Source organism: Halichoerus grypus, chromosome 6, assembly GCF_964656455.1.
Source record: "Halichoerus grypus chromosome 6, mHalGry1.hap1.1, whole genome shotgun sequence".
NCBI lineage: Eukaryota > Metazoa > Chordata > Mammalia > Carnivora > Phocidae > Halichoerus > Halichoerus grypus.
In genome coordinates, this window is record NC_135717.1 from 161,121,117 (window position 1) to 161,134,891 (window position 13,775).

At 50.7% G+C, this 13,775-nt stretch overlaps 2 protein-coding genes across 4 annotated transcripts in view; one reads left to right on the forward strand and one right to left on the reverse strand.

The window, feature by feature from the left end:
• STAB2 (stabilin 2) overlaps nt 1–1,215 on the forward strand; it is a 144,831-nt gene extending 143,616 nt beyond the window's left edge. The window contains exon 69 of the mRNA XM_036103511.2: nt 590–1,215. Within this exon, the coding sequence (XP_035959404.2) occupies nt 590–640 (51 nt within the window). The 3' untranslated portion in view covers nt 641–1,215. The remainder of the gene's footprint in view (nt 1–589) is intronic.
• A 1,751-nt stretch (nt 1,216–2,966) lies between these two features.
• NT5DC3 (5'-nucleotidase domain containing 3) overlaps nt 2,967–13,775 on the reverse strand; it is a 56,604-nt gene continuing 45,795 nt past the window's right edge. Inside the window, exons 12-14 of one of the 3 annotated variants that reach the window (XM_036103130.2) lie at nt 13,613–13,753; nt 9,142–9,206; nt 2,967–7,183 (exon numbers count right to left, since the gene is read on the reverse strand). In XM_036103130.2, the coding sequence (XP_035959023.2) occupies nt 6,931–7,183; nt 9,142–9,206; nt 13,613–13,753 (459 nt within the window). In that variant the 3' untranslated portion in view covers nt 2,967–6,930. The other 2 variants (XM_078076487.1, XM_078076489.1) reach the window with 2 other exon arrangements.

A 13,775-nucleotide genomic window follows, 5' to 3' on the forward strand; every position in this document is an offset into this window, starting at 1 on the left:
GGAGGAAGAAGTTTTCCTCCACCCTCTTAGGGTCCCTGGCTGGATCTGAAAAGTAATCTAACAGATTCACAGGGAAAAAGCATATAAACTTTATGGACAGTCTACATGTACCTGGGAGCCTTCATGAGAGAATGAAGACCTGAAGTAAGCAGAGCAGGAACCTTTTCTATGTTTTATACAAAGAAACGACACATTTGTGAAGAACTGACAAGACAAAGGCTTGGGCTTGGGGGAGTAGGAAGCTAAAGAGTTTAACCAGGTTGTTTGTATGGATTTCCTGGTCCCAAATTCCTGTCTCTGGGTGATCAGCGTCTTCTTTCCTCCTGGTGCAGGGAGGGTTTTATGACCTGTTCAGAGGAAAAGGGGCAAGGGAGGTGGGGAAGGTCAGAGTAACCATCCTACTTCTGCTGTTTTTTCAAAAATTCCTTCAGTTTAAGATATTTAAACTGCCAAGGTGCCATATTTGGGGATAGCGTGTTCTGAACCCCTTCAAGGCCTCAGACCAGGGGCCAGAAGGAATGCTCAGCCTAGAGAGATCCGACAAGCAGAAGGGCCTGCGCCCAGTGTTTCAGAGACCTCTCTTTTCCAGGACGCCGAAGACCAGCAGCTGGACAACAGTGACCCCCTGGGGGCGCTGTGAGGGCCCAGACCTGCTGCGGCCAGCCACCCCCCTCGGCCATCTGCCCACCCAGCCGAGCCTCCTCAAAAAGGCTGTCAACTGTGAATCCTCAGCACCAGTTGCCTTTTGGAAAGTAAGGTCCTTTCACACTTTAAAGTATGAAGCACTCAAGCCATACCTCATCTCTTTGGTTAATCTGGGGGATTACTTCGTTTCTGTGGGTGAGGGGCCATGTTAAACCTACCCACCAACCCCGGGGGACTATCCCTCCACTGTCCTTCCTTTGTACCTTTAGACGGCACTTAAGTACGTTCTCCCCAACACCATGACCTTATCTCCTTTCCCTGTTAGATTGTAAGCATCCAAAGGCAGGGACCTGCCTCATTCATCTTTGTATCTCGGGGTCTGGTACATGCAATGTGCTCAATAAATGTTTATGGAAGAGAATTAAAGTCAACGGAACAAATCTGGTGTTTGGGGAAACAAAAATACTGTTTGCCACAGGAAGGGTCAAAGTTTGAAGGTAAAATCCACTTACTGGGGCTAATTAGGGCCTTTTCATTTGGCCAACACCTGCCTTATAAAGTCTTCTTTCTCAATTCTGTTTCGTTTGCTTGTTTGTGTTTAAGAAGACATGATAACCACAGTGAGATCCCACTTCACGCTCACTGGGGCGGCTAGAATCACAATGACAGATAATAACAAGTGTTGGCAAGGATGTGGAGAAATCAGGCCCCTCACACATTGCTGGGGGGAAAGTAAAATGGTGCAGCCACATGGAAAAGGTTTGACAGTTCCTCAAAAACTTAAACACAGTGTTACCATGTGATCCAGAAATCCCTCTCCTGGGTATATACCCAGGAGAAATGGAAAACATGTCCATGTGATAATTTATGTATGTGTTCTCATGGCAACATTATTCATAATAACCAGAAAGTAGAAACAACCCAAATGCCCGTCATCTTCTGAATGGATAGCCAAATGGTGGTCTATCCCTCCAGTGAAATCGCATTCTGCCCTACAAGGGAACGAAGTACTGATGATGCATGCCAACAACACAGAGAGAACCTGAAAATGCCATGTGCTAAGAAGGCAGAACGCAAAAGACCACATACTGTATGACTCCATCTGTATGAAATTTCCAGAAGAGGCAAATTCATAGAAAATAGATTAGTGATTGCCAGGGACAGGGAATGATGAAAATGTTCTAGAACTTTCCAGTGGTGATGCATGGACTCAGGACAGTTTTTTACTGTGCACGACTCGCCCAAGCAGTGCACGATGTCTACCACACCAGGCCCCTGCCCTCAAAAGGCCGGAAGTGCCCTTCCATCACCATGACAACCGACACCCTCCAACCCACCTGCCACACACTTCCAAATGGTCCCTAGGGGGCAGGACTGGCCAGCTTTGGGAATCACTGCTAGGACAGAGAAGTAAAAGGTTGGGTTGAGCAGACCTCTGACTCTCCTTTTGGCCCAATAACTGTTCTACGTCCTCAGGGTTTTTGCTGAGTCAGGTGAGACATTCTGGAGGCTCCAGTGTCTTGTAAGTTTTTTCCCAACTCCAGGAAAGGAAAGAAGTCCCAGTTTCGGGCACAGGAACAGCTTACCGTCTCCTCTGGGACAACATGCCATGATGAAAGCAAGGCCATGTTTCTGGGAGATCGCTCCCCAAAAAGAACGAGAGACAAATTCCCCAGTGAGTCCTCGGGTACCACCATCACAGGGACAAAAAGGCAAGCGATTGAAAGGAAGACCAGCAGGCCATCCATGGAAGGAGTGAATGAGACAAAGGTCCTGGCACATCGAGACGTCAAGGACATTAAGGAGGCTAAATACATGTGCATGCGTGTGCACACACATACACAGTTTTTAAAAAATAAGCTTTTCAAAATATTTATAAATCTATCCAAAACCCAGTAGTGATTTGACTTCACTGCATTTTCTCTTAATTTAGTATTATTCAGGAGTTTCTTCCCGTAAAACACAGCTTCCAATTTTTAGCTTTCCTGGCAATTTGATTGCAAACATGTGGATGACCACATCCTCTCCTGGCTGTCAAAGAAGGAACACCCGTGGGGGCACAGCAGTTCCAGGGGGGCATCTGCTGCCTACCTGGTCTGAGCTCGTGCCCATTTTCCGTCTGTTCCTTCACTACACAGTCTTCCGGCTCTGCAAACGAGCCAGTGTGCCTTGCTGGGGTGCTGGGACAGAAGGGGTGAGAAATGAACCACACATCTTCCTCCCCATCTCACCAGGGTGTTCTTTTCTGGGTACAGTGGAATTTGATAATTTGATATGGTTTTGCTGCTAAGGCACACAAAAACAGACGACTTACAATGAGCTAGACGACACAATTCAAACTTTTATTTGGCAAGAAGTTCAATCCTATCACATAAAATCAACATGTAGAATAAATAGCAAACTCACATCCAGAATAAATAGCAAGTCTACTTAGTTCTCACGTACGGCACCTGAGACCACCCTACAGGCACACTCCGTCGTTCTGTTAAATACTTGGAACACGGTTTCCTCAGGGTTCAAGCCTGTGGCGCTAAAAAAAAGTACAGAAGCGCTGTAGCGGGCTGGCTGCCCCGGGAAGCAGACACGGAGTGGGGTGTCCATGCGGGACGAGTTCGGGCGAGTGTTCTTGGGAACAACACCTGCGAACGGAAGAGAAGGAACCAGAAGGGCAGGAAGCAGGGCTGGAGTTGGAGGCTCCATGGAAGGGGGCGTGACCTCGTCTGAGGCAGGGCTTTCAGTGGGGGAAGCTCTCGAACGGGGCCACCAGCTGAGGATGGGGAGCCAGCAGCTGACCCAGTTGGGGGGAAAGGCCTTCGGTTCTGAGGGTGTTCTGGGCAGCCGAGCCCATCCCCCTCTACGAGCACAGTCACCAGTCAGTGCGGCGAGGGATGGCAACCGGGGCCCGAGCCTGGCAGTTCAGTTCCACACGACGGTCACGCCCTGTGCCAGGAACACCGGCCAGACGCACGGATGCCCAGAGAGCAGGGGCGTGCGGCGCGCTCACCTACAGGCTCTCTCCCAGCCGCACCCAGCTCTGAGGCGGTCATCTGCGCGCTCTCGGCGAGGGCCTGGTGCCGCGGCCACCAACACAGGCCACTAGCGCAGGGGTGGGCAAACTACGGCCGGAGAGCCAAATCTAGCCTGCAGCTGTTTTTGTGAATCAGGTGGCGATGGAACACAGCGTGCCCGTTCCCAGAGCCCTGGCGACAGAGAATGGCCCGCAAAGCTGCAAGTGCTTCCTCGCTGGCCCTTTGACAGGCAACGCCGGCGGAACCCTGCAAGAGAGAAGCTTCTCTCCCTTGCCTCGCCTTAACCCACGAGGGTGTTAAAGGTTAGCTGAATTTGAGGCCAGGCTCCCAAATGCTAATGCAAAAAAAAAGAGAGAGAGAGAATTGGTATAAAAGGAAATTAGTCTTAAGAGGGCAAAATACAGGCTCCCTAGTAGCTGAATAGAGCAATCAAGGAACCCTGCCTCTGGCCAAATGTAGTCTCAAAGCATTCTGGACAAGGGCCCCCGAGTGGGTCTTTGGCAGCAGATGAGCCTGCGGCACAGGGAATCAAGTCCAATATTTAGCACATTCTAAGGCTTAAAGGGCCTTTGGGAGGAAGAGAGAGGAAAAGCCATTTAGTTCCCCCAAAGCTAAATTAGTGAGGAGGGAAGATTACTTCTCCTTTCTCCTTTGCAATAATTAAGAGGGCCAGTGCATTCAAAACAACTAGTAATTTAGTCTGAGATATGCCCAAATCAGTAACAGGTGGTGTATGTTACATAGCATTACTGGTGATGGCAGAAAATGGAGCTGAAGAGAATTTTAAAAATTAAAAAAAAAAAAAAAAGAGGCTATGTCAGGAGGAAAGAGGGAGCTCTAAGCCAAACTCCTAAAATACTTTAAAAGCTGAGTTTTGTCTATAAAAGCAACTGCAAAACCAGTTGCGCGGGGCCCTTCCACGGCAGTCTGCTCCGGGTACCACGAGCCTCGCTGAGCCGCTGCGGCCGGCCGGACCGTCCCTGCACCACCAGCCTAACCGATGCGAAAAACAGGAGGTATTTTGCAACGTGCAGATCCATTTTCTTCTGTTCACTTTCCAAACTGAGTTTCTAAATGGTAGAAAACAGACTCCGTTCCCTCGTACCACTGTGCTTCTCTCAGTGTGCACCACAAAGAACTGGAAAGAACAAAATGCCCAGTCCGTGTGCCAAACCCCAACTGAGTCACGACAGTTACAATCTATCTTGACTGAGCACACACAGGAAGCATGCCTCTGTCTGTCCTGCACGTGGACGCGGTCGCCCCAACCCGTGTGGCTGGCCCTGGTGTGGGTTCCGCCTGCCAGGTGCCTGCTCCGTGGGCCCAGCTCAGACAGATGCTACGTGGCACGTCTCAATACTGCCATGTTCAGTGGCCCAGAGACTGAAATCTTAATTGGTAATATGTTGTAAAATTCCCTATTCATTCCAAGAAAAATCTATTTCTCCCCCAAGGCTCGGGTCACCTAACCTAGCTCTCCATCAAAGCAGTTGTAAAAACAGCGCTACTTTATTCTTGAGTAAACAAGACACCTTGTAACTGGCACCGAGGAGATATCATTGACTACCTGATTAGATTAAAACTGAGAGAAAAAACAAACTTTTTTACTTCCTCACTCAGCTTTTCCAGGCAGAAACTCTAAAGCCATGAGCACGGCCTGTCTGCCGAGGACCCCAACACCAAGCACCCTGGGCATCCACCTGCACCCATTAAATGCCCATCTGCAATACCCTCTGATGCTTAAACCACATAGGAGCTAACACACAGCAAACAAAATGCCTACCCTGTTCCCAAAAAGGAATGGGCTACAGTGTTTGTAACAAAATTTAGAAGTAAAAAAAGGGGCCAATCGGGCCTCCTGGGTCTACAGGGCATTACGAATGGCATCACAGAAGAAGCCGTGTAACTCACGTCATTCGTGCACCGTACTCTATGAAATGCCAAGCTACAATTTCATCAGAAGCTGGTTCCGATACATTAACCGCAATAAAATGCTGAATAAGCGAGCACGCTCCACAAGTGCCCTTTCAGGGGCCTGCCACCCACATCCGCTGGGGACAAGCATGCGTGCCACTCGAGTTGTCCTTAGAAAGGAATGAGACGCTTGATGAGCCAGGCCGTTCCTAAGTCTCCTCCTAGCTTCCATTGCCCTTTATCCTCTCCCACCTTAAACACACACCTCAGGAAAACCACCCAGGCTCCCAAAATAGCCACACCAACATGGCAGGGAGGAGATCTACGGGGAGGGCAGGGCTGGGAAGCTAAGCAGTGAGTGACGGGGCCATCCCCTCCTCCTCTGCTGGTCATGCAGATGTTTTAACAAGATTCCAACACAACCCCGCAGGGGTCCGGGAGGGGCATTTCATTACAAGGGCACTTTTTGTGCCTGCTTCATCTTCTGTCCTCCAATGGGCACATCAAACCAATACGTGGGTGGCGTTTTCAGGGGGCATAAACTCCCGGGGGGCCGCCACAAATGCGCTGGTTCCTCCAACCTGCTCCTTTCTCGCAGCTGGGTTCTGCAGTAAAGCAGAGCTCTGGTCTCCTCACCCTCCCTCCCCGCAGAAGGAGCGGACGCGCCCATCACCCGCGATCCCACAGGTGCTCCCAGCATGGGGCAGGCCCCGGGAAGCGGCCGCTGAGGACAACCACGGGTCAAGGACTTGCAACTTCTCTGTTCTTTCACAGGAGACTTTGCAGGGACGCTGAGTCTCCCTTCGAGGGACACACGGGGATGCCACAGCCCTAGTGCCACATGATGTGGGCGCGGGAGGCTACGATGCTCTTACGGAGCTCACGGACTCATCCATCAGCTTTCCGCGAGCTGTTTACTGTCGCCCGGCACTGTGCCCCTGCAGTCCCCACAGCACTGCCCGTGAACGGTCAGCCCACTGTCCACGGAAGAGTCAGGAACACATGCGACATTTCAGCGGCTGGAATTGAGAGATGGCATCAGGGAGGCTCACCTAGCCCAGAAACACGGACACCCGTTCCAGTACCCTGGTAAACAAAAAGGCTGATCGCAGGGTTTCGATAGGAAGCTTGCCACTCGGCCCAACGAGAAACGCAAAGGCGGAACTGGTGGGCTGCCTGCTTCTGTCTCAACAACATGGAAGGAGTCTCCGTAATAAATACCAAAAGGCATATTTGTATCTTTTCCAAAAGCAACACTCATCTGCACACAAGTCAACCCCATCACGTCCAGCCAGTTGGGGGTTGTCCCTGCTTCTGGCTTTTTCCGCAGGCGGGCACCTGGTTACTTGGCGTGGGCCTCCTGCAGGAGGGGGAGTCTGAAGGTGGGGGCCCTGTCCGACCAGGCGGGAAGTTCGTGCTGCAGCGGAGTCCTCCGCGGGTAGAACGTGTGGCTGACGTCGTAGTTCAAGAGGCAGCTCAGAGACGCCATGTAGATGTCAGCAAAGCGCGACAGGCGCCTCAGGAAGTAGGTCGGGTTCTGGTCTGTGCGGAACAAGCTTCCAAACTGGGTGTTGAAGAAATTTTTGGTCATTTCTCTGAAGCAGCAAGAAAAGAGCAAAGCAACAGAAAACGATTCAGAAAAGTCTCTTTTTGAGTTAAAGAAGTCAAAATCACCTTATTTGGATAGGACTCATCTGAAAGGAAAATCAGCCTAGAGCAGCCCCAAGCCCTGCTCAGGAAAACGGTCTGCCCATCCACTCATCCACAGGACTCTGATCACATTTCCCACTTAGGCCAGCCAGAGAGCAGCACTGAAGGCTCCAGATTCAATGTGGATGCTCCTCTAAATGGACACATTGCATTTCCCAAACCAAAACAGAGGAGGCAGGAGAGGGGAACACGGACAGATGCAGAATGTTCTCAGCGTCCAAACCGCCCTCATCTACAGAATGGGATCAAGACCCCCTTTCTACAAGGTTATCGTGAGAACTCGGTAAGAGAAGTAAAGGCATATGAGACACTCTTAAGTACTCTGATGTCTGGGGAATGAAGGATTATTTGGTAGTGATGTAAATAAATCTCCATTATCCGTTACACAGCTCCACGAGCCTCACTGCCTCTTTGCGGCCCAGGGGACAGCATTTGGCAAGGCTGCTCACCCCTGCCCCAGGCTCTAACCCCTGCAGGCGTGCATCTGTGTGGAAACCTACACCCCATCTCACACACACACACACACACACACACACACACACAGGATATGCGCACCATCTGACAGCTGGGACCTCTCCACTCAGAACAGTCCAGCAAAATGGGTAAATACCACCTGACTGTTAATAAATCAGTCACAAACACAGCAGAAAATGTAACCACATACACAACTGTGTGACACAAGCCACTAGCTGGTAGCAGCCATCTGTCCAGTAGATGGTGACAGCAGATGCTGTGACAACCAGAGTAAAAGAAAATTTTTAAAACTCCACTAGGTCTGCAAGTGGAGCAACATAAATGGTTTTTACACTTTTTGTGAAAAACCTCATTAAGATGTGAGGTTGTTGGAGACTTAAAATCCAAAACAGGATCTCTGATGGTGAAGTGGCTCCTTCTTCATCGGACGATCTGCGATTCCTGGGGCAGCGCCCAGGCCCGGCCTTTGGGGGCAAGGGGCCTGAAGTCCAATCACACCGTACGCCTCCCCTCACCCTCTCAAGTCATGCAACATTTTTATACCAACATGAGAATAAGATTCCAATCAGAATGAGCCCCAGGCAGCCAACACCAAGAGGAGGAGGAGGAAGGACTGAATTCAATACGGCTGTGGCCTCTGCAGCCCCCAAGGCTGACTGTCCCCTCTCCACGCCGCTCCCCCCAAGCAGGCTGTGCACTGCTCAGAGGCCAGAACCCACGCAGCGACCACTGCTCCCAAACCCAGCCGAAGGGGAACGGTCATATAAACAGCGTCTGCATACGCGGCATCCTTCTTAAGGAAACACGACGGTCCCCGGGCCTCTTTCCAACAACTGTTCCCTTAAGATGCCCACCCGCCAAACTTCCCAGACAGCAGGTGGGCTCTCCTCACCAGTAAACATTCTGATCCTGAGATGTTTACATAGGCTCACATATCCCTGATGACAAAAAAGCAGCTGGGCTGTAGGAGCCCTAAGAATCCACGGTGGTTCCGAGCCCGCAGCCCACGCCGTCCCAGGAGCCACACTGGGCTGCCGGCATGACCTACAACTGGCCCACGGGCTGTGCGGATGGGCAAGTCAAGTGGGCAGGGAAGAGGATGCGAAGGGACAGCTCCTTCCACCCTGGCGTTCAAAGGCAAGGGCAGGAGGTCTGAGAAAGGTCACTGCTGCCTCAAGGAAATGTCACACGTGTCCCCCCCGCTAGTGGCAGCCATGCCTAGTTGTGGCTACGACAGCCGTGGTCCCATTCACACCTGGCAGCTTAACACAGGAGGGCTGCCTCGGGCGAGCGCTGGGCAGAGCGCGCGGGCTGGGCGGGGCGCGGACAGGGTGGCGGGCTCGCCGCACTCAAAATGGGCCCCTCTTACCTCATCTCCTTTCTTTCCTTTTTCCACTCCTGCAAAACCAGCTGTGACTCGGCATCTCTGTGAACCTGCAGGACACGAGCTAATCACTGAGGTTGCTCGAGCTGCAAAGAAGCTCATGAGGTTCTAAGAATTTTTTAACGGGCAGCTCTTCTCGGAAGAATTTCATTCCTTGAGGTCGAAGACATAGGCGCTTGCATGAAATAACACATTTTCAGATTCCCAGCTGCAGTCCTGCCTTCTTCACCAAAAGTTTTTGAATGTCCAATACTAGAAACGTGGTTTAACAAATGGTGATGGAACATTATGAACCTATTAAACAAGGCCCCTATTAAATTGGAGCTATGACAGTATTAGTAAAGACTATGTATAAACACAGTGCATATAGATCCACATAAAATATGTGTGTATAATATATATGTGTGCAGCGTGTCCATTACACATGTGCACCACGTATATAAACACACACTTACTACGCACCCCCTATTACACATATCACAGGTTAAGTATAATCATAAAAATGGCAGGTAAGTGGAGCGAGCAGGTGTAACAGTACATCTCTAATTGCAAGCATGCCAAAATACGTGCATATATTTGGCAATGAACGTGGAAATTTTTCTTTAATTTGTGCAAGGGAAGTAGGATTATAAATGGTTTTAATGTTTTCCCTTGATGTTATATTATCCTTTCTAAAGTGTTCAAGAGAAAATAAATAATTGTTTTGTGAAAGACAAGAAGGTAGAGCACCTCAACCAGATGGAAAAGCAGAGAATTTTCCAGTTGGGCTGAAATGTGAGCAAAAGGCAAGAAGAAAAAGGACAACTGCCCACAACCTAACAACCGAAACCTCACAAGTCTCTCGTGGCTGAAGAGAAACGCCCCCGCCAGGGTCAAGGGCGCAGGGGATTGCGGGGACAGGTGGGGCTCCCTGCAATTCATGCTCACGGGGGAGCCTCAGAGCCCCGAGGAAAACAGCAAACAAGCAAACCATCTGCTTCCCACGTGGCAGCCAAGGCTACTGCCTCTGCCCAGCTCAACAGCTTGACTGGCAGCCACCTGCTAGCACCTCTACCCCTCACACGAGAGCCGTGGGGACTGAGCCTGTAAGCTGCACGTCCGGCCCAGCACCACTGCCCGCACCAGCGGGAGGCCGTTGCCACTGGACGACCACTGGCTGGGTGTTACTGGGAGCGCCGGAAGACTGCGCCAGCGCTTCTGGGGGTGCTGACAGACGCTCTGTGAACACGGTTTTAATTAATTTTCACATTTCAATCAAGAAGTTACTACAGAACTGAGGCTCTACAAAATACGTGACTAGATCAGAAGAGGTAAAATGTGTAGGGAGCCACAACAGATTTCTGTACACACGCACACACACAAACACGTACATGCACAGCTGTATTGCACACCCACCGTATCCCCAGCACTGTGCTTGATGGTGAAGATACGAGAGAGGACAAGACAGAGGCCCCTACGCGGGGTACGCCTCGGCAAACAGACCGTGACAAAACAACGTGGCCCCACAGACAGTGAGGAGTCAGTCTGTGAGCGGGCACCCCCCCCTCTGCCCACACACCCCTCTCAGCCCACGAGCTGGGCACCTCCGTCCTTGTCTAAGCAGGAGGCAGAGATGCCTGCCTCCTCACGCTGCCCATAAATGCAGCACGGGAGAATTCTCTGGGGACGGCCATAAGGATTACCAAAGTGAATCTACCCGCGCTCTCTTTCTGAAACTTGCAGCCGCACGGCATGTGAATTCTCCTCTCCACTCCTGCCCTGCAGGGGGGCCCCCACCCCAGGGCAGGCTCTGCAGACCTGAAGGGCCATCTTGGTGGGTCTCCCAGTTCATCTCTTCTAGAGATGGAGCAGACATCACATGCCTCACTCTGCCCTCCCAGGAACCTGTCTCCACCGTTTACCATCACTGCCATAAGCTCATCCTCCTCACCTGGCACCCCCCCATCAGCATTTGCACATGCTCAAGTCTCTCCCATTTAAAAAAAAAGTGGGGGGGCACCTGAGGGGCTCAGTTGGTTAAGCGACTGCCTTCAGCTCAGGTCATGATCCCGGAGTCCCAGAATCGAGTCCCACATCCAGCTCCCCACTCAGCCAGGTGTCTGCTTCACCCTCTGACCCTCTCCCCTCTCATGCTCTTTCTCACTCTCTCCCTCTCAAATAAATAAAATCTTTTTTAAAAAAAAAGGCTATTTTCTCCTTGACGCACTTCTTTCTCCAGCTCTGCTCCTCCTACAAGGCCAAACTTTTAAACAAGTCTCAGGTATCTGAAATTTACTTTAAACTACTTCAGAAGAAGGGTGTGCTCATTAGTGATAACTAATCTTTAAGTGAAACCACACACTCTAGGGTGGGTAGTTAACATCAGAAAAGACTCACCAGAAGCCCACCCCAGAAGCTGAGGCCATCTTTGGCCCCATCACTAATTAGCATAATCAGCTCCACAGGAGCAAAAATACAGACCACACCCCGTCTGCGGCACCAGCCCTCCTGCCCAGTGTGAGTGGGGCCTGCAATCCAGCCAGCCCCCCAGCCTCTACCAGGGGAGGCCACGTCCAGCCCACCACCCATTTTTCCCATCGGCTTCCGAGCTGAAGAATAAGTTCCTTTCTAAATGGTTGGGAGGTGTGGGGAATCAAAAGAAGAACAATTTTATGACACACGAAAATGGTACAAAATTCATATTTCAGGGTCCACCAATAAAGCCACAGGACACAACTACGCCCGGTCGTTTCTGCATTGTCCACATTGTCCAGGGCTGCTTCTGGGCTGCAAACACAGCTGAGTAGCAGTGACAGATGGCTTGGCCCACACAGCACGACATGTTGACTGACCTGGCCCTTGGCAGAAATTGGCCAACCCCTGAGCTAAATGTGGTTGTGACATGATAACCCGGGAAGACTCTCTACCACCATCAACCACACCATACTGGACTGCACTTCGAGGCTAGTTAACAAAACTATCTTTATTCTTTACAGCTACTTTCTCAAAGCAAAAATTATATACTTACATTTAATTCATCAGACTTGGCTCCAAATGACACTGGGCTGGGTTTCATTTTATTTTTTAGAGCCCGAGGTGACAGTGTGGAAGTTAAAACTCTAGAGTGGACTTGGGCATCACACAAGCCTTAAGTTCAAGTTCTTGCTTTGGCATTTTACGACCTCAGACATGTTGCCTGACTTGTCAAACACCCAGTCTCCTTATTCGAAAGTGGCAAAAATTGTACCTGCCTGCAAAGGACAGCCGGGACTATTCATGACTCGTGTGCAGAACAGGCACTTGGCACGATGTCTGGCATGTGAAAAGTCACTACTATTATTGTCTGACCTATGTACAGACTTGAAGCTACAGTAACCCAGAACTGATGCCTTGTATTTTTAGAAAAGCACCTCCCACACAAGCATAGTAAGGGAAACGTCACAAATCCTCATCACAGACCAGCCAAGAACCAGGGTGGGCAGAGCACCCTGGAAGCGAGGCCTGGGGGACGTGCGAGGTCCCATGCTCTGGAACGTGCGGGCCCTGGAGCAAGGGCCTGGGCGGCCACTCGCCGCAGCTCTGCCTGAGCTCACTGACAGCGGCTTCCACGAGGGCCGCCAGCTGGACCAGGCGAGGCAGGCCCCTGCCCATTCCCAAAGCGGAATGGCGGGCTGTGGGCCAGAAGCTAAAGGTGTGTTAGCCAAGAGAGTGGGCAGTGTGCTCCTTATCCTCAGAAAGCCACAGGCCAGGTCAGCTGAACCAAGCGGGAAGCAAGGTGTCTCAGGAGAACTGGGAGTGGGCCACAGCGACAAGAGAGGGGCAGCTTTCTCGGGTTGGAAAATCACCAAAAACAATATTCCTCACTAACTGTCCAAAACTGGCTATGTAACTTAACACAAAGAAAAAAACTGCCACTGAACCCCAGTGAGCCATCAAATTGTAGATATTATGTTCAAAATCAAGTGGAGGCTGCACGCAGAGCTACTGACTTTTGCTTTGAGACCCTCTCCAGTAAGCCGGATGCCTAGCCTGAGGTATTCATTCCATGGGACCCTTCATTTTACAGATGGGGAAACTGAGGCCCAGAACGGAGAAGTCCCACAGCAGGCCCAAGGCAGAGGCAGGACTAGCCCCACGTATCAGCAGAGGTTCTTGAATCCTACTACCCCATAGGACGTCTCCCAACAGAGCTTCAGTGGGGACACGGGATTTCCACTGACCGAGGAATCTACACAGACCCCTGAGCTTACACGGCCCCGCAAAGCTCTTCCTCTAAATGAATCTGCGGGCACTTTCAAAGTTCTCTTCAGGGAAACTGGCGAAACTCAGGGGCAAAATAACCCCAGGAGTTATTCTGCAGGATGCGTTATGCCTCATGCTTCATAACCACAATTAAAAAGAAAATATGTGTAATAACTTTGATTAGCAGACTAACTTCAGACTTAGAGAAAAAGGAGGAGAGAAAAAAATCACAAACCTGCATCTGTTCCAATAACCCGGTCAGGGTCTGCAGCCAGGTCATGGTTTGAATGTACTGCTCCGTGTTCATGATCCTGAGCTCGGATCTCAGCTCCGGGATAATTGCACCAGTCCGCCAGCCATGCTTCAGGGTCAAATCCTGATCACAAAGATCACCAAAA